Source organism: Mytilus galloprovincialis, chromosome 9 (assembly GCF_965363235.1).
Source record: "Mytilus galloprovincialis chromosome 9, xbMytGall1.hap1.1, whole genome shotgun sequence".
NCBI lineage: Eukaryota > Metazoa > Mollusca > Bivalvia > Mytilida > Mytilidae > Mytilus > Mytilus galloprovincialis.
The window spans coordinates 75,185,784-75,207,551 of record NC_134846.1 but is presented as its reverse complement, the minus strand read 5'-3'; the positions used below and the strand labels follow the sequence as shown (position 1 = coordinate 75,207,551).

The window sequence follows — 21,768 nt, the reverse complement described above, 5'->3', positions numbered from 1 at the left end:
GTAAGTGTATGGATCTCACTGAAATTATACCACAATGTTCCATATAACAAAGGAAAGGCTGGGATTGAGTTTTGGGGTTATTGCATCAAGGGGGGTTTCAATAAGTTTGGGGAGGGGGGGGGGTATTTTTAGTTTACAAATTTATTAAGGGATTCATAATTTTTTTTCCAAATTTTTCAAATTTCCAGTTTTTGAAAAGTTTCAAGAAAAAAACTTCAATTGCACAGTAATTGCCAAATAGATTTGTAAAATCTTTGACCAGATTTATTTTGTGTCAAAAACCTATGTTATGTAAAAAATTTGATCACAATCCAAATTCATACGGTATCAATCTTGAATATTGTGTCCAAATTTGTCTCAACTGTTCAGGGTTCAACCTCTGCGGTTGTATCAGGCTGCGATCAGCGAAGCATTTTTTTAAAGAGTTATACCCCTTGGAAATATAAAATTTATGCACGTGTGGGGACATTGGAACTCTGTTCTTTACAATTATTTGTGGTTTGTGTTGTTGTAAATATAGAGATTTATCAATGGAATAACCAATCTTATGTTGACAAAAATGAATCACTACATTGAGATGTCATGAATGGCTATTAGTATTAACTTCACATGAGCTGCAGATTGCTACAGATCGCAGCAGATATAAGATAGTTTAGAATGCATTGTGAAGGTTACTTTATAGATATATTACATTTTTTGTACTACAGATTAGTAACAGTAGAATAGCATTCTTTTTTATGCTAAACACGATTAAGCAGTTTATACTTTCATTTCTTGTCAGATTTCTATGTCAGATGGTGAGTTGTGAAGTCACGATACAATTATCACATTTCTTAAAATATAACAATGTGCTAAGTTTTGAAAAAAGTTCAATTTTAAAACACACGGCTTTGAGTGTGGTAAACTTAATGTTATTTGAATAGTGAGAACAATTGATTGTCATTTTCCATATAATAATTCTAAATAGTCTATATATATGTTAGTGTTAAGTCTATATATATGTTAGTGTTAATTTTAAAGTTAATGTGATAATGTGGACATTGACATCAAAATTTGAATAACTGTGACTTTAACAACATAATGACATAAAGGATTGTCACAAGTTATTACCTCTTTCTATGATTCCTAGGTCTGAATGTCAGTCAGAACTTAAGATGTGAAAGGCTACAATCATAACTGTTTCTTTAGTAATTAGGGCCCCGCCATAGGCGGGTCGCCCTATAGTGATCAGTCTGTCCGTCCGTCCGTCTGTCCGTCCGTCTGTCCGTCCGTCCGTCTGTCCGTCCGTAACACTTTCGTGTCCGCTCCATATCTAGAGAACCATTATGATTTCATACTTTATACTTTACATGTATATTAACCACCACCAGAGGGCGTGTCATGATGTATGTACAACTTCCTAGGTCAAAGGTCAAGGTAAAAAAACTGTGATTACAGTTGACAACCCTGTATCCTGTGGTGAAGATCATGTCCGCTTTATATCTTGAGAACCATTATGATTTCAAAGTTTATACTTGACATCCATTTTAACCAACACCAGAGGGTGTGTCATGATGTATGTACAACTTCCTAGGTCAAAGGTCAAGGTCAAAAACTTTGGTTTCAGTTGACAACCCTGTGTTCTTTGGTGAAGATCGTGTCCCCTCCATATCTAGATAACCGTTATGATTTTATACTTAATACTTAACATGATTATTAACCAACACCAGAGGGTGTGTCATGATGTATGTACAACTTCCTAGGTCAAAGGTCAAGGTCAAAAACTTTGGTTTCAGTTGACAACCCTGTGTCCTGTGGTGAAGATCGTGTCCGCTCCATATCTAGAAAACCGTTATGATTTCAAAGTTTATACTTGACATCCATTTTAACCACCACCAGAGGGCGTGTCATGATGTATGTACAACTTCCTAGGTCAAAGGTCAACGTCAAAAAAACTTTGGTTTCAGTTGACAACCCAGAGTCCTGTTGTGAAGATTGTGTCCGCTCTATATCTTGAGAACCGTTATGATTTCAAATATTATACTTGACATCCATTTTAACCAACACCAGAGGGTGTGTCATGATGTATGTACCACTTCCTAGGTCAAAGGTCTGTCTGTCTGTTGGTCTGTCCATCGCTAACAAATTTGATCCACACTATATTTTGAGAGGACAGCTGTTATTATTTCATACTTTATACCTGACAAACATTTTCAACTTAACATATATATTAACCAACACCAGAGAATGTGTCATAATGTATGCATCCTAGGTCAAAGGTCAGTCCGTCGGTCTGTCCATCCGTTCGTTGTTCTTAACAAATTGTGTCCGCTCTACCTCTCGAGAACCGTTAATATTTCATACTTTATACTTGGTGGGTCGTAATATATTGAAGGTATAATTCTAAAAATATGTGACAAATATCAATTGGGCAGCACCTTTAAACATATTGTTCAAACATCAATCCATATATCCAGAAGTCACCTTAGAGTAGTCAACAATGAGTTCACATCATGCAGTCATATCACTATTATACTATGAAAGTAAGTTGAGAATATTTATCAGTTTTAACTTAAAATCTTAGATTAAAATCACAGTGAGACTATGTAATAACTTCAAATAATGCTTCATATCAGATTATCCATACAACTTATTTACTCCACGTTATTGACAGCGGGGCCCACAGAGATGGCTCCCATCTCAATGATATCTAGTTTAGTTAATTATTAGCAAAAGTGTTACAAAGTCAATATCAGCTTATGATTGATGAATGTCGCTGACTGCAATCAAAATTTTGGTTTCCAGACAAACTATTTTGAGCCCTCTTTACTAATGTTGGCTTGGTATTGGCCCATGGGTAAAGAAAGACTACTATTGATTATGAGGACACATGATAAAAAGTTCAAGGTCATATCAGCTATTTAAAGATTGAAATTTAGGAAGATGTTGGTTGCCGTATGTTATTCTTTGAATGATATGTCTGAATTCTACCAAAAACAGTTTGATATTGTCCCAAAGAATGAGGATGACCCTGTTTAATTTTTGGTAAAAAGGTCAAGGTCACAGCAGCTATTTAAAAAAGACTAAAATTTAGCTTAATTGTGGTATCTGAAGGTTAATAAATTTATCTCCAACTAATACTGAACTTGTTATGTTACTGCTAATTGGGATAGAGACAATACCAACTAATTTTTCCAACTTTTAGCAAATATGATTTGTCACCATGAGATAAAATCATCTTTTTTAATTTTTTATCACTAGGATAATGGTCAAGGCTTCAGTAGCTATAAATAAACTGAAATTTGCAACATTTTGGTTTTGGGGCGTTATCTTTTGAATCTTTTGTTCAACATTACCAAACTAAACTAGAGAACATCACTGGGAAAGTAAAAGACCCTAATAGTTTGGATGTTATCTTTTGAATCATTTGTTCAACCTTCACCAAACTGAACTTAGGTTACCTCACTAGGAAAGTAGAAGTCACTAATATTTTTTTTGGAATTACATGTTAGTAGGTCGAAAATAAAGTCCCAGAATGGTATTGATACAGAATATAGAGAAAGTATTCTTTGGAGTCATATATAAGATATTTAGAAAATGTTATGGGCTATACAATTAGTTCATGCTTCATTATGACTTGATGCACTGTCTTGTTCATGACAAATATAAATTATTTAGTAGAAATAGAAAATGAAACATATCTGTAGTCATTTGTAACACAGATATTCCATAACAGTCAAAGCTATTCATGGTGATGTTGATAAAAATTTCTGAAGTGAAGATTGTGTGCTGTACTGTATGCTTGTTAGTTCAAGTGAAGATACTGTGTAGGAAGACCTGACCAGGTGTCACTGAAGAATTATATATTGACTAGCACTAAATCAGCTTATGTTAATCTGATGAAGCTTGGATAAATAAAATCATTTTACCTCATTTCTGAAAAAGGATTACTTGTAGGTTTTAATTGGAATACTGGTAGAATGCAACCGACAAAATACTGATAAGGAATTTATCATCATTGGTTTTGTGGGGAAATTGATTTCCATATAAAAATGACTGTGTAGTAGAAAATTAATTAAAATTGACATTTGAATATCCTTACATGTAACAGTGAACATGAGGATAGAAAATTTATTATAACAGAAGATATAAGTTTCATGGAAAACGAAAGGGCAAATCAGTTCATGTTGCCTTGGTTCTGCCTTCATTTTTGGTCATATCACCTGAAACTGAAAAACTAAATGTAAATTCTCATCCAAATCCTTTAAAAGAACAGAAACAGACAAAAAGAGACATGATATTTTATCAAAAATTCTTTGACTTCTTATTCCTTTACTACCTTGTACAGGCCACAATGAGTAAACCTATACCCTATTGTAAGAAATAAAAAGGCCTCTGCATGTCAAAATATGAAACGTGTTTTGTCTATGCTAAAAATAATTTCAATGAACTAAAAGCAAATAAGTAGACAGAAACCAATGAGGACAACTGAATGACTGACTCCTATCTTTTGACAGACAAACACAGAATATGGTGGGGGTTGTAACCATAATTTTGAGTGCTCAACCCTTCCTAACCTTGGACAGTGGTGTAACAGCATTAGATCAGAAAAATCTGTAAATATCAGTTGAAAAAGGCTTATTGACAGAGTGGGGGCTATATTGCATTCACCTTGTCTGTTCATGTGTCCAGCAAAGATATCTGTCACACTTTTCCTTAGGATCTATTGAACAGAATGACCTTGCATGTAGCTGGCAGCTTACCAGGAATGAGTTGTGACATTTTAGCACTTTTCTGATCTGTCAGACACCTACTTCCTGTTTGTCGATACTTCAAATTTTCGATATATTGATTTGAATGTTTCAGGCCAGTAGATTAGTTGACCAAGTTTTATGTTCCATTCCCGTCAAATTCTTATGATGATTTACTCCTTTAAATACTCTTAATGATATGAATTATCAGAAAAATCATGAAAAGAATCATTTTTCCAGAAAGTTTTAGGGTTTGGAGAGCAAGTGAGGGTTCTGAAATTCTTCAGAAATAATTGTCTGCTACCTGGTCCTCTAGGGATGACTGATGTCAACCTGACAACTTGTAATTTGAAATTTATAATGTGCATATTTAAAGTTGTGATAGCTAATTTCTTTTACTCTTAAACATGGAGGTATACCTAGAACTGTGGAAGTATGATATATATGGATATTTTTGTGCTAAAACTACCAACATAAAGTTTTATACCGCTAATTATTCATCCACAAAGAATATCGAAGTAGTCCAGCATTTGGCATTTACCAAATGCGTATGTCTACAATCTTAATTGACTGGGATTGTTAGGGCAGTGGTTCTCTCTGACCACTCCCACTCCTCCACTTATAAAAACTTACTGCTACCTAAATAGTTCAAAAGTTCTGAAAGGGGCATTAAACACCAATCAATCATTAATATTGATTAGGATACTATATAAGTTGTTTCTATCAGAATAAATCTTTTAAAAGGATGGTATTTGTATGCATAAACCAAGTTTATATCAATTAATCTAATTAGAGACTTTTTTTTGTTATAATACTTATTTTGAATTTGTTATAATTTCAGCCAGAAAACTTATTATTAGCCAGTAAAGCCAAAGGAGCTGCTGTTAAATTAGCTGATTTTGGTTTAGCCATAGAAGTTCAGGGAGATCAACAAGCATGGTTTGGTAATACATTATACTATATAGACTCATTTAACCTTACCGGTTTGGTTCTGATTTTTTTTCTCAAAGATTCTTCAATGAATAAAATTGGCTAGATCAATTTCCCAAAATATCGTAAGATAAAAATACTCGTAAGTTATGATAATTCTATTTTAATTGTTTAATTTTTTAAAAAAACAAGCTACAGATACTAGGCACAGTATAAATTCACTGACTTAAGGATCCCAAATATAGAAAGAGTGATCAAATTGAAGAAGAAAAAACAAAAATAGACATAAGTGACACTGTAAAGATTTCTCCTGTATTTGAGATTCTGCTAATGATAATATAAAAATAGATGTAAACCATGTGCTGTAGAATTTCACTCTCATTATTGTGGTATACCAGGACAATTTATCTGCATTTAGTTGAAATAATATGATAGTTATTGGGTTATTGAATATTTAACCAGATTTTGAAATAAAATAGGATTTTTAATGACAGAGGTTGTGCATGACTTGCAGTCATAAACCATTTTACAACTTGAATATTATAACTCTATGTAGTTTATGTTGGAATATTACAGACTCTAGGAATAATGAAGTTAATACAAGCACCTGTCAGTCATGGTTCATGAATATTTTTCAATAAGTCCATGAAATATTAGATTTGTCTTTGTATTGTCAGAGATTGGCTTACAGTTGTCCTTCTTTGTCAATAAAAGTTTATTTTATTCCTTAGAAAGGATGATTGTTAGACGAGATCAATACAATAAGTGGTAGTTTATCAGTCCAATTCATCAGCTGGTTTATCATTCCATTTCATTGTCTGTCTGCTAAATTACTTAACAATGCATCTCATTCAACAGAAATGTATAGTCTGAAATAATCAGCTTTTTTGTAATTGATCTCTGATAGCATTCTGTAGTGAAGAAACATAAACTGTTTGATTTGTTTTCCTCATTTTATACCCAGCTCAAAAGGAGGGGTATACTGTTTTACCCTTTCTGTCACATTTTTTCTCACAATCATCAAACTTCGAGTGAACCTGTTATACAGTGCAATGCATTTTCATATATGTTGCGCCAGAACTTCCTGTTAACTGAACACTTAAGTGTATTATTAGTGATCAATACCTCACAATTTTCTGTGGATGTTGAATAGAATTATTGCAGATTCTTCCATGGCATTTTTGATATTGGGATTGGTATTAGCGCTAGAACTTAAGCTTGGGGGTTAATGCCTAGGACAATGTGAAAATTGACTTGGAATGATCTATTTATCACATATATTTACACATTGATTTTGTAATCTATATAATTGACTTTTCTGGTAGGACAATTAAGTAGTTTAAATGGTCAGTCAATGTTTGATTGGCAAAATCATTTTTGTGGAGCCTGTGACTTTTGTTGCAGAAAGCTCGACATAGGTATAGACTATAGTGAACCAGCAGCGGCTACGGTGGCAGCGTTAGCTAACTTCTTAAAAGCTTTATAATTTAGAAGGTGGAAGACCTGCATGCTTCATACTTTGTATATGGATGCCTCATGTTACGAAGTTTCCGTCAGTCACATGACCAATGTCCTTGACCTCATTTTCATGGTTCAGTGACTACTTGAAAAAAAAAGTTAAGATTTTTTGTAATGTTAAATTCTCTCTTATTATAAGTAATAGGATAACTATATTTGGTACCCTGCAAGGTTATCATGCCCGTCAGACAGTTTTCACTTGACCTCGACCTCATTTCATGGATCAGTAAACAAGGTTAAGTTTTGGTGGTCTAGTATATTTGGTGTATGGAAGGACTGTAAGGTGTACATGTCCAACTGGTAGGTGTCATCTGACCTTGACCTCATGTTCATGGTTCAGTGGTTATAGTTAAGTTTTTGTGTTTTGGTCTGTTTTTCTTATACTGTATTCAATAGGTCTACTATATTGTGTGTATGGAATGATTGTAAGGTATACATGTCTAGCTGGCAGGTGTCATCTGGCCTTGACCTCATTTTCATGGTTCATTAGTCAAAGTTAAGTTTTTTAGTTTTGGTCTTTTTTTCCAATACTATATGCAATAGGTCAACTTTATTTGGTGTATGGAAATATTTTATGATCTATATGTCAGTCGCTCAAGTTTTATTTGACCTTGACCTAATTTTCACGGTTCATTGCTCAGTGTTAAGTTTTTGTGTTTTGGTCTGTTTTCCTTTAACTATAACTTTAACTTTAACTATAAGTAATAGGTCATCTATATTTGTTGTATGGAAGAATTGTTAGCTGTACATGTCTGCCTGACCTTGACCTCATTTTCATGGTTCAATGGTCAATGTTTGGTTTGCTTTGTTAATGTTAAGAATGTGACAGTTGTTATAAAAGCTTAATATTTAGGACTATCGATTAGTAAAGAAGGGGAGACATTTCAGTGTGTGCACTCTTGTTGGATTATTTAATTATAATCCATCTTTTTTTTAACCACTCTATAACAAATAGACAAAAGGAGATTTAATATTAAGTAATAGCACCAACATCTCTGTTCTGTTTGTTTAGTTTGCCTTACATTGCACTGCAATTAAAATTCAGGACATCATAATACAAGTTATGACATGTACTTCAAATTCTGTGAGTTCTGTTTTGAGATACATGTATAAACATTGAATGCCAAATTTTAGTAATTTTATGGTATTTTAAGAAGCAGTTAAACTGCAATTCAAAACTTTAGGTTAAAAAAAAGACATTAGCACTGATTTTGAGGGTCAGTAACTATTTATGTATTACAGCTCTCAAAATAGAAATGTTTTGTATTATTGTTCAGTCATTATCAAACATGCCTATCATTGCTAAATATGAGATCAAAAGGATAAAAAGAACAGGTTCCTGATTTCAATAATTAAGGTCAACTCAGAAAGCATAATGACTAGAGTTATGGTCAATGTACTTTTATTTTTTTCATGTGTATATATGTTTGATATGTTTTTGTGTGCACAGCACAGAAAAACTTGAAAAGTATCACAAGGTTAGCATTTAACCAAAAGTTTTGAAAGGCAAACACTTTAATCATTTGAAGAAAGCATAAAAAGAGTCCTGAACAAAATTCTCTTAGGTTAATACTACAGCACAAATTTTAGCACAGTTAAATTATTATGTGAACTAGAAATTACAGACCAAATGAAATGTGTATCATTAAATAAGATACTTTTACATGTATTTATAAATCAATATGTTTATTTTATGTTATTTTAGGATTTGCTGGAACGCCTGGTTATTTATCACCAGAAGTTTTAAGAAAAGATCCATATGGCAAACCTGTAGATATTTGGGCTTGTGGTAAGTGTAGCATCACTTCTCTGGAACTGTCAAGGGGCGATTCAGATAGGGGCGTGGCAGATGTGCAAAATTTGCAAAGCATGGGTTGTCTTAGCTTAATATAGAAGATTTATGGTTATGACCCGCTCTGCAAAAATTACGTTTGCATCCCCCTAACCTAAAATCCTGGATTTGCCCCTGCTGTTCAATTGTAAACAAATATATTATTGTGTCATTTAACATATAGAATTGACTGTTGAAAGAATGAACATACATGTAAAAGGGGAGATAATCTAATTTGTGTGAAAGGTACATTCATAAATTGTTCATTTCTAAAATTACCTTGAATTTTAAAATCAACACAATATAATCAAAAAAAAAGCCTTGATGAACTTATACATGCAATATAATTATTTGTAGAGGATATGGGTTTATCAATCTTACTCTTTCTCCTGATGACGCCGCATGAGCAGCGAAACATGTCGACTTAATATAAACCTGTACCTTGTGGTCTTTGTTTAGTATATAATCTTAATCTTTGTACAATATAAAGCCATGAACTTTTGTATTTTGAATTATAGTTGTCAATATTGGTATATGTGGATGCATTTGATTGTGAAGGAGTATTTCTAATTCTGATTTTTTGATGATTTTCTGTGATATTTATACTTGAATATCAAATTTAAAAACAAATTCTATCTCTAATAGTATAAAAAAAGATCTTTGACATTCGAGTGAATGGGTTCACACAGCAAATATCAAAACATAAACCCCATCATTATGTGGAACCTTGTGAAATGAATTGCCTGGTTCTCAGATCCTGACTTCCAAATTATTGATGAGGGAGGGTATACAATTTGATTTTGTATTGATATATTGATTGACAGAAACCAGTATTGTGTTAGGTTATGTTTATAGAAAAACACATAGAAAAACTCACAGACCGACCATTACATCTCAAAACAATACACAGAAAACTTAACATTGAGCTACAAACCCACAAACTATAGACTTTACAATTAAATGGATATTTGTTGACATATCTTTCTGTATGCTGTTACCTTGTAACTGACATATTTCACTTCTACTTGGTATTTTGATTATCCTGAATATTTTAATTATGCAATATATATGTGTAATATTTGCCACTGCACATCAGTAGATCATAAATCAATCACAGAGGGCTACCAAAAACTTAAAGATAATTCATTCCAAAAAGACGATGCTTATATGTTTTATTATTTCAGGTGTGATATTGTATATATTGTTAGTTGGTTATCCACCATTTTGGGATGAAGACCAACACAGATTATATGCTCAGATCAAAGCAGGTGCATACGATGTAAGTAATAGTTGTGATTCATAAGTGTTTCTTGTTCCTTGTTTTTTATATAGATTAGGCTGTTGGGGTTCCTGTTTGAATGGTTTTACACTAGTAATTTGTGGGACCCTTTATAGCTTGCTGTTAGGTGTGAGCCAAAGTGTTGAAGACCATACTTCGACCTATAATGGTTTGAGTTTGATAATTGTGACTTGGATGGAGAGTTGTCTCAATGTCACACATACCACATCTTCTTATATTTATCTACAGATTATTATATGGATGTGAGTGTTCGTTAGAAAACATTTTAGCTTAATGCTTAAGCTATTAAATAATGCAAACTCGGCATATATTATTAGTCAATTATGTATCCTGCAACTCTTTGTAAATCCCTTTTATACCTGAAACCAGTTTTATCAATAGTCTGACAAAGGGCTGGGATAAATTGTCCGTTTTCTGTTTCCCAAATGAAGGTGGCATTTTGATTGGAAATCCTAGATGAAAGAGTTCATTTTTTAGTTCTAATATAAACCAATTTCAGGGTTTAAGCTAGGATTTTGAGGGCTTTAGTCACTTTTGCGCGCTATCAAAATCAACCTTATTTTGTGTAAAAGCAAGGGACAATGATGTGTATTACTAGCTTCATCTTTTGAATTTGTCAGATTTTAAGGGATTGAGGCACCAGCATGATTGGCAGTTATTGTATGATTTGACTATCGGCCATTATTATGAAAGATTCTGACATGGAATCCAGAAATTTGGTTCACAATTTCTCTTCAGTTTGTTCCAGGGGTCATTCCTGATCAACAAAAGTTGGATTCTATTTTTTTTAAACAAGGAATCACAGCAGAAACTAACTTGCAATGATTATTTCACTCCATAATCATTATCCTTATAAAAGGTCTAAATTGATATTTGGAAATCATTTCTATCAAGTTGTAAATATGTAAAATCCTTTTTGGAACTATTATAATGACTGAAAGGAGGTTGTAAACAAATCAACAATAGATCACGTTTACTACTTTCGGTTTTAAAATGAAACGAAAATGGGAAGTGACACGTGGATAATAAATTCAAAAAGAGTCCGGATTCATCAGAAAATTATCCTTTTTTTGATTTAAATTCCTTTAGTAAGAGATATATATTTGTTTCTCTCGTTAAATTGATTCTAAATGATTTCGTATTTTACGTTTTGAATGTCTATAAATAGTCAAAGGAATACTTTCACGCATGCGTAGAACACAATACAGGAAGCACCTGTTTAACTCGTGAAAGTTTTGAATAAACACATTAAAGTTCTCTATTTTAAATGGAAATTGCCAAAAGTTTTTGATGAAAATTTAAATCAAATATGACGAAAATGCCTTCGAATGACGAAACCTACGACAAACTAACTTCAGATTGTGATCGTTTGAGAAATATTGAAATTCAAATGTGAACTGTCCGGGTTGTTACATTTTTTATTAAATGACGAAACTATACAATGCCGACTGACTGATCTTCCTGGGGAAATAATTATGATGGTCATTCAATTATGGGGTTTATTAATAATTAACGGATTAGTGACCCATCTGATGGCGATAAGCGGATTAGTTGTAATCACAACTTCTAACACCTGTTGAAAATGTTAATTACCTGGAGGTCATAAACTTGTCAAAAACATGAAGACAGGTAGATTTATAGTTTTTATTGCGAAATTTTTTTTACACTTTCAAAATTAAAGTGACGAAATTGATTTGAAATACTTTCGTCAATGAGAAAACCCTTTCGTAAAATACGAAAGTGACGAGCGCTAGCAAAATCACTGCCAATTTGCAACTCATATTGATGAAATGTCAAAATACTTTTGTAAGATCATTCTCAGTGTTGTATTAGTAAACTTTTACTTGTTTACTTGCCTGCAATGAGTGCTGATTATTTCTTCAAAGTACTTTGTGTTTATATCAATTCTAAACTGATTAACAATTTATTGTTTATTTTTAAGTTAATCTGCCTAAGAATAAGGAAGTGTTGAAAACATGATAAACAGAAAAACCTGCTCAAATTTACATTAATTTAAGTTTAGATGTTAAATAACATTGTTTTTTTCCTGTACTCTTATTTCTAGATATAATTTGGTTCAAATGCACTAGAAATTACCAGTTAAGGGGAGTTAACCCTGTTTTTGGCTATCTATCTAATCAAACATTATCTGGAGATTTCCCAAACTACCTAACAAGCAGAAATAAAAAACCTGCCATTTATAAATCAGGATGAGGGTAACGTAAAAAAAATAACAGTTAGTGGGGCAGGTTTTTTTCTGAAAAGTTTTGAAATTCTTCTAAATTGCCCGATTCTTAAAAAGACTATACTTATACATTTGTTGATATGTGAGACATCACAAGCTAGATTACCATGTCTCATTCAAAGGTCATTAAAAAAAGGTATATGCCTTTCCCCCAGTTCAAAGATGAAGCAGAGATGCCTTTTTCATAACACAATGATTTATCCAACACTTAAGGAAGTGACATTAATACATATAAATGTCACTTTTGTTGAAATGACTTAAAAACTTTAAAACAAAATTGAATATAAAATTTTGTTTTTCTTAAGATGGTTTAGGCAACTTTATCAATTATGCTGACAGGGCTTTAAAAACAAACAATTTTAGGAAGGTTTTGATGGATTTAGTTCATTTTAGATTAAAATGCTCTGTTTTTCTGATTTCAGTACCCATCACCAGAATGGGATACAGTAACACCTGAAGCAAAGAATCTTATAAATAGTATGTTAACAGTCAATCCAGCAAAACGTATTACAGCACTAGAAGCTCTCAGACATCCTTGGATCTGCGTAAGTTGCATTCAAATTTGTTTGGTTTTCCTTAGATATAACATACTGTACATTCAGAAATTATTGGGATTTTATCATCATTATCGCAAAAAATGTGACAGTGTTATAATCGCAATACTTTAAATTCTCGTTTTGAAATGTTTTGAAATGAGTTAAATAGATTTTTTCTTAATACTGCAAAAATTAAATTCGCAGTATAGTCTAAAATGAAAAAAAAACGCAATAATTTCTGAATTTACAGTATAGTATTATTATAAACTTTAAGTCCTTGTACCATAGAATATATAAGTTCAATATTGTTACTTGTTAATTTGAATTTTGGTTGCTCTCAACTTGCAGCAAAAAGTATGTTACTTAAGATGCCATTTGACAATTTAACGTTTCTCAGATGTTCTTTGTACATTTTCTTAAGATTCAGAATTTTTTAATTGCTGCACTCAACAGTGAAAATCAACACGAAAATTGTGAGAGTTATATAGTAAAAATATTTTCAAACTTTATTTAAGTTAAAGGAATAAATTTATATGATTTAAAAAAAAATTTATGTATAAATCATTGCTCGTTCAATTAATTTGTTGTTAACTTGTTACTGTCCTAGTTTATTATAACCATTATATTGAAACTACCTGAATTCGTAGGTCCATCAAACTATTAGTTATATAAGATTTATTCTGAAACCCTCCTTAAAAAGTACATTGCAGGTGGGGCAATATATACCTGTAAGAATTGTTAAATATCTAAACGATAAAATATTTATCAGTTATTCATATGCCTAATCTATAAGTGTTTGATAAACATTTTTTGACATAACATACTTGTTAAATTGAATAAGGTAGGATCTTTTGGTAATTAAAGTTTTAAAGCTAATGCCTGATAATCTTTTCATGGCACTTTTAGTTGAATTTAAAGTTGCCTCTCTTTGTTTATGGGATAAATTCAGTACAACTGCACTGTTAACTAAAGACAATAATTCACAATGATGAGGACAAAGTTCATTCAGATAGGGTATACATTGGAGTATTATGATAGATTGGTAATTGAATTTTAACAATGGTTTTTCAAATGCAGCTTTTGTTAAATATTATTCTACCTTTTAAAACTTAGTATTAGTTCATTAAAGTCACAGCTTAAAAAATCTTTTTATATAACCTTAATTCTTAAAAGTCACAACTAAGGAAAACCCCAATTCATATTGGTCACAACAAAAGGGGGAAAAATTAGTAATGGTCACATTTTTGGAAAGTATTTCTCCAATTTTATATTTTTCTAAAAAAAGACCCACCTGTTAAACTAATCACATGTACAATTTATTTCCAATAAAGACCTCCAAAGGTCAAAATCTACTCCACTATTTCACCTAAATGGCTGTTTTTTTATCTCTGCATAGTGCATGTGATATGATCTGTTTTCATAAAAAAATCTTCAGCCATTAGTCAAAATTGTTTTGTTGACTTTTCAAACAATCAAGTATTAGTATGCTTAGGATTAATGAAAAGGGTCCATCTAAACCTTCTTAAAGGGATGTAATTACAAAGGGGTTGTCCTTAATACTTTCAATGTAACTTGTATGAGGACCTTCTCTCAATGAAATCATTGTGCTTAGACTTCAATATAATGGTCGAAACTAGGGCAGAATGAACATGAATGTGAATCTACTGGTTAACCATTTATGGGTATATCAGATAGCCATGTGTAGATAATACAATAAGTCAGTAGTTATAAAGCTGGCAATCAGATATGTACATCAATACACTCCATTCATAGGAGGAATGATTTATTGCTTTGATTTAATATTAAAAAAATAATTTAAAAGCAATTTGAATAAATTTCAAATTGAATAGCTGCTTATATATATATATGTGTTACTATCAAGTCCAAACGCCATGAAATACCATACTATTAGAATAAGAATACTGAGACTTCTCTTTTATCATTATTTACTCACTCATTCAGTTTTCATTAAAGGCACTTTTTTTTAATGATTATTAATTGTATTGTATTTCATATAGTTTGGACTTGACAGTACATATTTACAAACTTTGATTATCAATGAAGGTTGATTAAAAAATCTTATTTAAATCAGACAAACATTTGAACTCACAAAATACTTTTTGTAGCAGTTAATATTACAATCATACCTATGTTGCAAAACATTTTGGCTTATTTCATGATAAATGAATTATACCTGTCAATAGTTTTAATCAGCTGTAATATTCTTTTGTTCATAAAATCATCAAATTTTAGATACCTTTTAACAATGTTTAAATGTTCAATGCATTAAATCAGTCTTTTGTGATTAAATGTATTGTAAAAAAGTTGGTGTAGATGAACCTATGATTTGACATATGGATTATTGTGGTGAAAGTTGAATTCTCCATCAGATTAATTAAGGATATAAGCTGGATAAGTAATAACTTACTTTTTTTATTGAGGCAAAGTCAAATTATATTTTATTAAATTTTTAAGTTAAACTACTATTTTTCAAAAGAAACAAAAAGATAATTTCAGAGAGATGAATGAATTTGACTCATTTATCAAATTGTTCACTTTATGTTCTGATAATCTTTGGAAGGGGATGAAATTTAAACAGTCAAAAGTAATGATTTAAGTCATATGAAAATCAGGTGCAGGTTTCAGTTTGATGATATATTCATTATGAAAAGTTATCTTTTATAGTATATACTGTAATCATGGAAATTTTTGCTATGGGGATATTTTCGTTCTTTTCATGATCATGTAAAATGCATGAAAATATCCCAGCACAAATATTTTGTACAAATCAACCATAATGATGTGATAAATACACTTATTGTACACTTGTATGTGTAAAAATGTTAATTTTGATATAGCAAAAATCTCCATGTTTACATATGATATTGTAGAATTTGTAAGACAAATATAACCATTATTATGGCTATTTTGTGCATTTTTCCTTTGATCTTTTTTTGTGATAATTTTTCATATCATGCTACTCGCTTGAGATGGAAAATTATCGCTAGAAACTAAGCAGGCACGTGGTGTTGCTAACGAAATTGACATGAAATTGACAACGTCGTCATAGGTAAAATAGCGATAAACAGATTATCATTGGTCATCTCAACTCGATTGCCTTTCTTGAGAAAATCAATCTCGTTGAGATGATCAACGATCATCTATAAATATCATAATGATTTATATCTGTCTATGTTTGAATGTATATATTCACTTATATCTATTTAAAAGTAATGATCTACTAAAACTTATAGCATTATATAGTATCTTAACATATATCATTAACAAAAACTTGTAGCATTTTATAGTATCTAAATATAATACTTGTAGCATTATATACTGTAAATTCAGAAATTATCTTGATGTTTTTTATTGTTGCGAAAAATGCAACAGAGTTATAATTGCAATAATGTAAAGTCGCATTTTGAAATTTTTTCTTTGAATTTAATAGGATTTTTCTCAATATCGCAAAGATAAAAGTCACATTTTAGAATTAAATGACAAAATCGCAATATTAAATGAACGCAATAATTTCTGAATAAACAGTAATATATTTAATATCAAGCTTAGTATTATAGTATTTTAGAAGTTAGAATCTACTAAAACTTGTAGCAATAGAAAGTATTAGTAGTGCACATCTTTGCCAATGATCTGTGTATTTTTGTCTTTTCAGCAGAGAGAAAGAGTAGCGTCGGTGGTACACAGACAAGAAACTGTAGATTGCCTCAAGAAATTCAATGCCAGAAGGAAACTTAAGGTATAACATTTGTATATTAATACAATGTAATATTTGTTACCATGCTAACATTTGTATATTAATACAATGTAATATTTGTTACCATGCTAACATTTGTATTTTAAATACAATGTAACACTTGTTACCATGCTAACATTTGTATATTAAATACAATGTAACACTTGTTACCATGCTAACATTTTTTGCATTCTCAAGAAAAGATTTGATCTTATCAAGATAATAGATACATGTACATGGTTTATTTGCCAAATCTTTTAGTAGTTCTATTTATGTTTCTCTTGAATAAAATCTTGTCTGTTGTCTAGAAAGTGGTTTAATTTAGTATATGTTGACTTAGTTTGGACCATTGATGATAGAGAATTATCATTTGTTTTCATTAAACCTTGTTTTCTGCATTGATAATACAGGTGAATGCCTTTATAGATCATCATTAGATAAGTAATATCTTGTCAACAATCTATCCTCAATTAAGTAGCAGGTGCTTGATAAATGTTTTATATAGATATATGTTTATATATCAGGTATAAAACTAGTATGAATTGATACATTGAGGGATTTTAATACAAATATATATGTGTTATTGTTAATCTTAAGTCAAAGCTTACAACACGATTTTCCTGGGAAATATGAATGAAGGGTACATTTGTTCAATAATTTGGATTCATTTAATTTGGTGGATCTCACTCATAGTTTATAATATCAAGTATAGTTGATTTATCATTTCTTTTTATTAAAAAAACCTACAACATATTTTTACAGTTCAATGTATGATTTTGAAATAATGAACCACTTTGCTCTATGCAATACATGAAAATTGTTAGCATTGCAAAGAGTAAATAATCATTATATAAATTACTACTAAGATTTATTTTTATAACGTTGTCCTGAATATGCATGAAATATTTGCCACTGGACGTTAAGCAACCAACAATCAATCAATCAATATTTTTAATATGAAGTTAATCATATATGTGCTCCAAAACTTTCTTGCTTTTTTCATTTTTTAAGAATTGTTGTCAATCATTAATTGACGTTATTAAGATTTCTCCAATCTAACGTCACCTGAAACATTTTTCCACATGCTCAATATTGATATAAAAATCATTTAACAGTTCTAGAAAAATTTCAAACTGAACTGATCAGATGCAAGAATACAGATTCTGCTCAAACTTATCTCAGGGGTTTTCTTGAACTTGTAAGGAGTTGAAAGCAGAGTGTGACTTTGCAATTGGTTGTTAAATGATCATTTGTCATGAATAAATACACCTCATTCTTTATGTTTCATTTGATTAATTTGCATGGTGGTGGCTTGAAAGCAAATGTACTAATGAATAAAAAAAAGAGTTTTTTTTGTTTGTTCATGTTATATTTCCTTTAGAAAGGTGTTGCAGTGAAATTTGATCTTTATGGTTTGTTTGTTTCTGGTTAATCTAAAAAGGAGTAATTGATTCACTGTATCTCTTAGCTATTGTACATATTCTTACCATAAAATCTTATTGTTATGATTTATATTCTAGGGAGCTATCCTGACCACAATGCTGGCCACAAGGAATTTTTCCAGTAAGTAAATAATTGTGGATTAATGATGTTGTCTCTGTATTTGACATTGTCTCAGCCATGTGTATTTCTAGCACTTCTCTGTATAAGCCACACACCTTTTACTATAACCACGTGTGTCAGTCTTCCATTTGAAAATGAGATTTATATTTGTAATGGAAAATGTATTGATATTATTTTTGAAGTTGTGATTTATTGTCGGTTTCCTGAGATCTTATTTTAGAGTTGAGATTTATTGTTGGTTTACTGATATATTATTATGGAGTTGAGATTTGTTGTTTGTTTACTGAGATTTTATTATGCAGTTGAGATTTATTGTTGGTTTACTGATATATTATTATGGAGTTGAGATTTGTTGTTGGTTTACTGATATATTATTATGGAGTTGAGATTTGTTGTTTGTTTACTGAGATTTTATTATGCAGTTGAGATTTATTGTTGGTTTCCTGAGATTTTATTATGCAGTTGAGATTTATTGTTGGTTTACTGATATATTATTATGGAGTTGAGATTTGTTGTTTGTTTACTGAGATTTTATTTTGGAGTTGAGATTTATTGTTGGTTTACTGATATATTATTATGGAGTTGAGATTTGTTGTTTGTTTACTGAGATTTTATTATGCAGTTGAGATTTATTTTTGGTTAACCAAGATGTTATTATTGAATTGCAATTTATTGGTGTTTGATTTAGATTTGACCATGGATTTGAGATTCATTGCAGCTTTTCTGAGACAATATTATGGAGTTGAGATTTATTGTTTGTTTACTGAGATTTTTATTATGATGTTGTAATTATTGTTGGTTTACTGGATTATACTTTGGATTTGTGATTTGTTGTTGGTTTACTGAGATGTTATTTTGGAGTTTGATATTTTTTATTGGTTTCAGTTACCAAGATTTTATTATGGAGTTGCTATTTTTTGTCATTTTATTGAGATTTTGTTATGGAGTTGAGATGTATTATTAGTTTACTTAGATTTTATTATAGAGTTGAGATTTATTGTTTGTTTACTGAGATTTGATTATGAAGTTGAGATTTGTAGTCAGTTAATTGAGATTATATTATGGAGTTGAAATTTATTGTTTACTGTGATGCCATAATGGAGTTGAGATTTATTATTGATTTACTGAGATTTTATATGAAGTTGTCATTTTATTGAGAGTTTGTTATTGAGTTGTTATGTATTGTTTGTTCACTTAGATTTTTTTATGGAATTGAGATTTATAGATGGTTGAGATATTATCATCGAGATGTGATTACTGGTAAATGTTTTCTTTACACAATCTATTTAAACTTGTTGTTAGAAGTTCTTTGTTATCTCTAATACCTTGATGTTTGTATTACTGAAAGCTGTTCCTAAAGGACGATATGAATGATACTGTAAATTAAGAAATCATTGCGTGCATTTATTATTGCGATTTTATCATTTAAGACTTAAATGCGATTTTGATTTTTACCATTTTGAGAATAATCCTGTTTAAGTCATATAAATATTTCAAAATGCGAGTTGAAATTATTGCGTTTACAACTCTGTCACATTTTTTGCAATAATAAAAACAATAATTTCTGAATTTACAGTATTGAAGTTTGCAAAATGTACAAGGAGATATAATGTTAGTTATAAGCCTTTATAGGCCTATAACATTTATTGGACTTTAGACAACTGCTAAAGGATATAAAAGCTTTGCATTATGATTTACAATATTTGATTTGGATACTTTGGCCAGAGTAACACTTCAGGGCATTCATCTTCCACATAGTTTAATGTGAGGATTTTATCAACAATATCTTAATTGATTTGAAAATCAGTGGTAGTAAAACGGGATTCTTAAAGATATTGATTATGTGTAAAATCACTTTGTAAGCCTTCCCGTCAGTGCAGATCTTGAAAATTTCGGTAAAATTTATTGAAAAACTTCACATCACCAAAATTTAGTTTGATTTTAAAACTCTGTGAAGATTTGAGTTATGGCCCTTGGAAATGTTTAAAAATAATATCAAGGTTAAATGATAAAAAAAAATTGAAAGGCTTATATTCACACTTTCTTAATTGTTTCCTCTGTGCTGTGCCATCTTTGTCCATTGTTTTGAAAAGCAGAACATTTGACATAAAGTTTTCATACTTGGTAGGATTGTTTCCTGTCATATTTTACTGACACAGTTTATGATCTGACAGTTTAATTTTACAATTTTTAACCGGATTTTTGTGACAAAAATGTCGGTTATTGATTTGGGGATGTACGGCGGGCGGGCGGTCGGTCGGGCAGTCGGGCGGGCGGGCGGGCGGGCGGCAATCAAATGTTGTTCGTGCATTAACTCATGAACCGTTCAACCAAAGCTTTTAAAATTTTAATATGTTATTACTGACAACTATTCGAAGGTCAAGTTCAATAATGGCGATTTTGACTTTTACCGTTCAGGAGTTATGGTTCTTGAAAGATTGAAAAATGGAGTTGTCCGTGCATTTACGCATGAACTGTTCTACCAAAGCTTCCCAAATTTTAATATGTTGTTACTTATGAAAGAATGGAGGTCAAGTTCAATAATGACGAATTTGACTTTTACCGTTCAGGAGTTATGGTTCTTGAAAGATTGAAAAATGGAGTTTCCAGTCGTGTCCGTGCATTTATGCATGAACTGTTCTACCAAAGCTTCCGAAATTTTAATATGCTGTTACTGATGACAAAATGGAGGTCAAGTTCAATAATGACGATTTTGACTTTTACCGTTCAGGAGTTATGGTTCTTGAAAGATTGAAAAATGGTGTTTCCCGTCGTGTCCGTGCATTTTCTCATGAACCATTCAACCAAAGCTTTTGAAATTTTAATATGTTGTTACGGATGACAAAATAGAGGTCAAGTTCAATAATGACGATTTTGACTTTTACCGTTCAGGAGTTATGGTTCTTGAAAGATCGTAAAATGGCATTTCCATTCAGGTTGTTGCATTTACTCATGAACCATTCAATCTAAGCTTTTCAAATTTTTATATGTTGATACTGATGACAAAATGGAGGTCAAATCTGATATTGACGATTTTCACTTTCACCATTCATCAGTAATGGTTCTTGTGATATTGCCAGGACACAAATAAATGTTAATAAATCCGGTTTGCTGTCGTTGTGACAGCCTCTTGTTATGAGAGTTGTTTGATTAAAAAAAAAAATAATACGTTACTATGACACCATTTGAAAGCAACTCAAATATGTCCTCTTTACAGAAAGATCCCATACTCAATACTATTGTTTGCCATCTTGTGTAAGTTGATCACATTCTACCACCATTGTTATTTGACCATTTTTTTCAGGGGAGTTATTGGACTTTGACCATTTTGTTGGAGTATTGTATCAATACCAATTTTTGA

General features: G+C 31.1%; 1 protein-coding gene across 4 annotated transcripts in view; it reads left to right on the top strand.

The window, feature by feature from the left end:
* The window catches only part of LOC143045946 (calcium/calmodulin-dependent protein kinase type II delta chain-like), an 89,297-nt gene that overhangs the window by 32,973 nt on the left and 34,556 nt on the right, over positions 1–21,768 (top strand). For 3 of the 4 annotated variants that reach the window (XM_076218801.1, XM_076218800.1, XM_076218797.1), the window contains exons 7-12: positions 5,572–5,674; positions 8,884–8,967; positions 10,194–10,288; positions 12,977–13,099; positions 16,764–16,847; positions 18,365–18,407. In XM_076218801.1, the coding sequence (XP_076074916.1) occupies positions 5,572–5,674; positions 8,884–8,967; positions 10,194–10,288; positions 12,977–13,099; positions 16,764–16,847; positions 18,365–18,407 (532 nt within the window). The remainder of the gene's footprint in view (positions 1–5,571; positions 5,675–8,883; positions 8,968–10,193; positions 10,289–12,976; positions 13,100–16,763; positions 16,848–18,364; positions 18,408–21,768) is intronic. The other variant, XM_076218799.1, reaches the window with a different exon arrangement.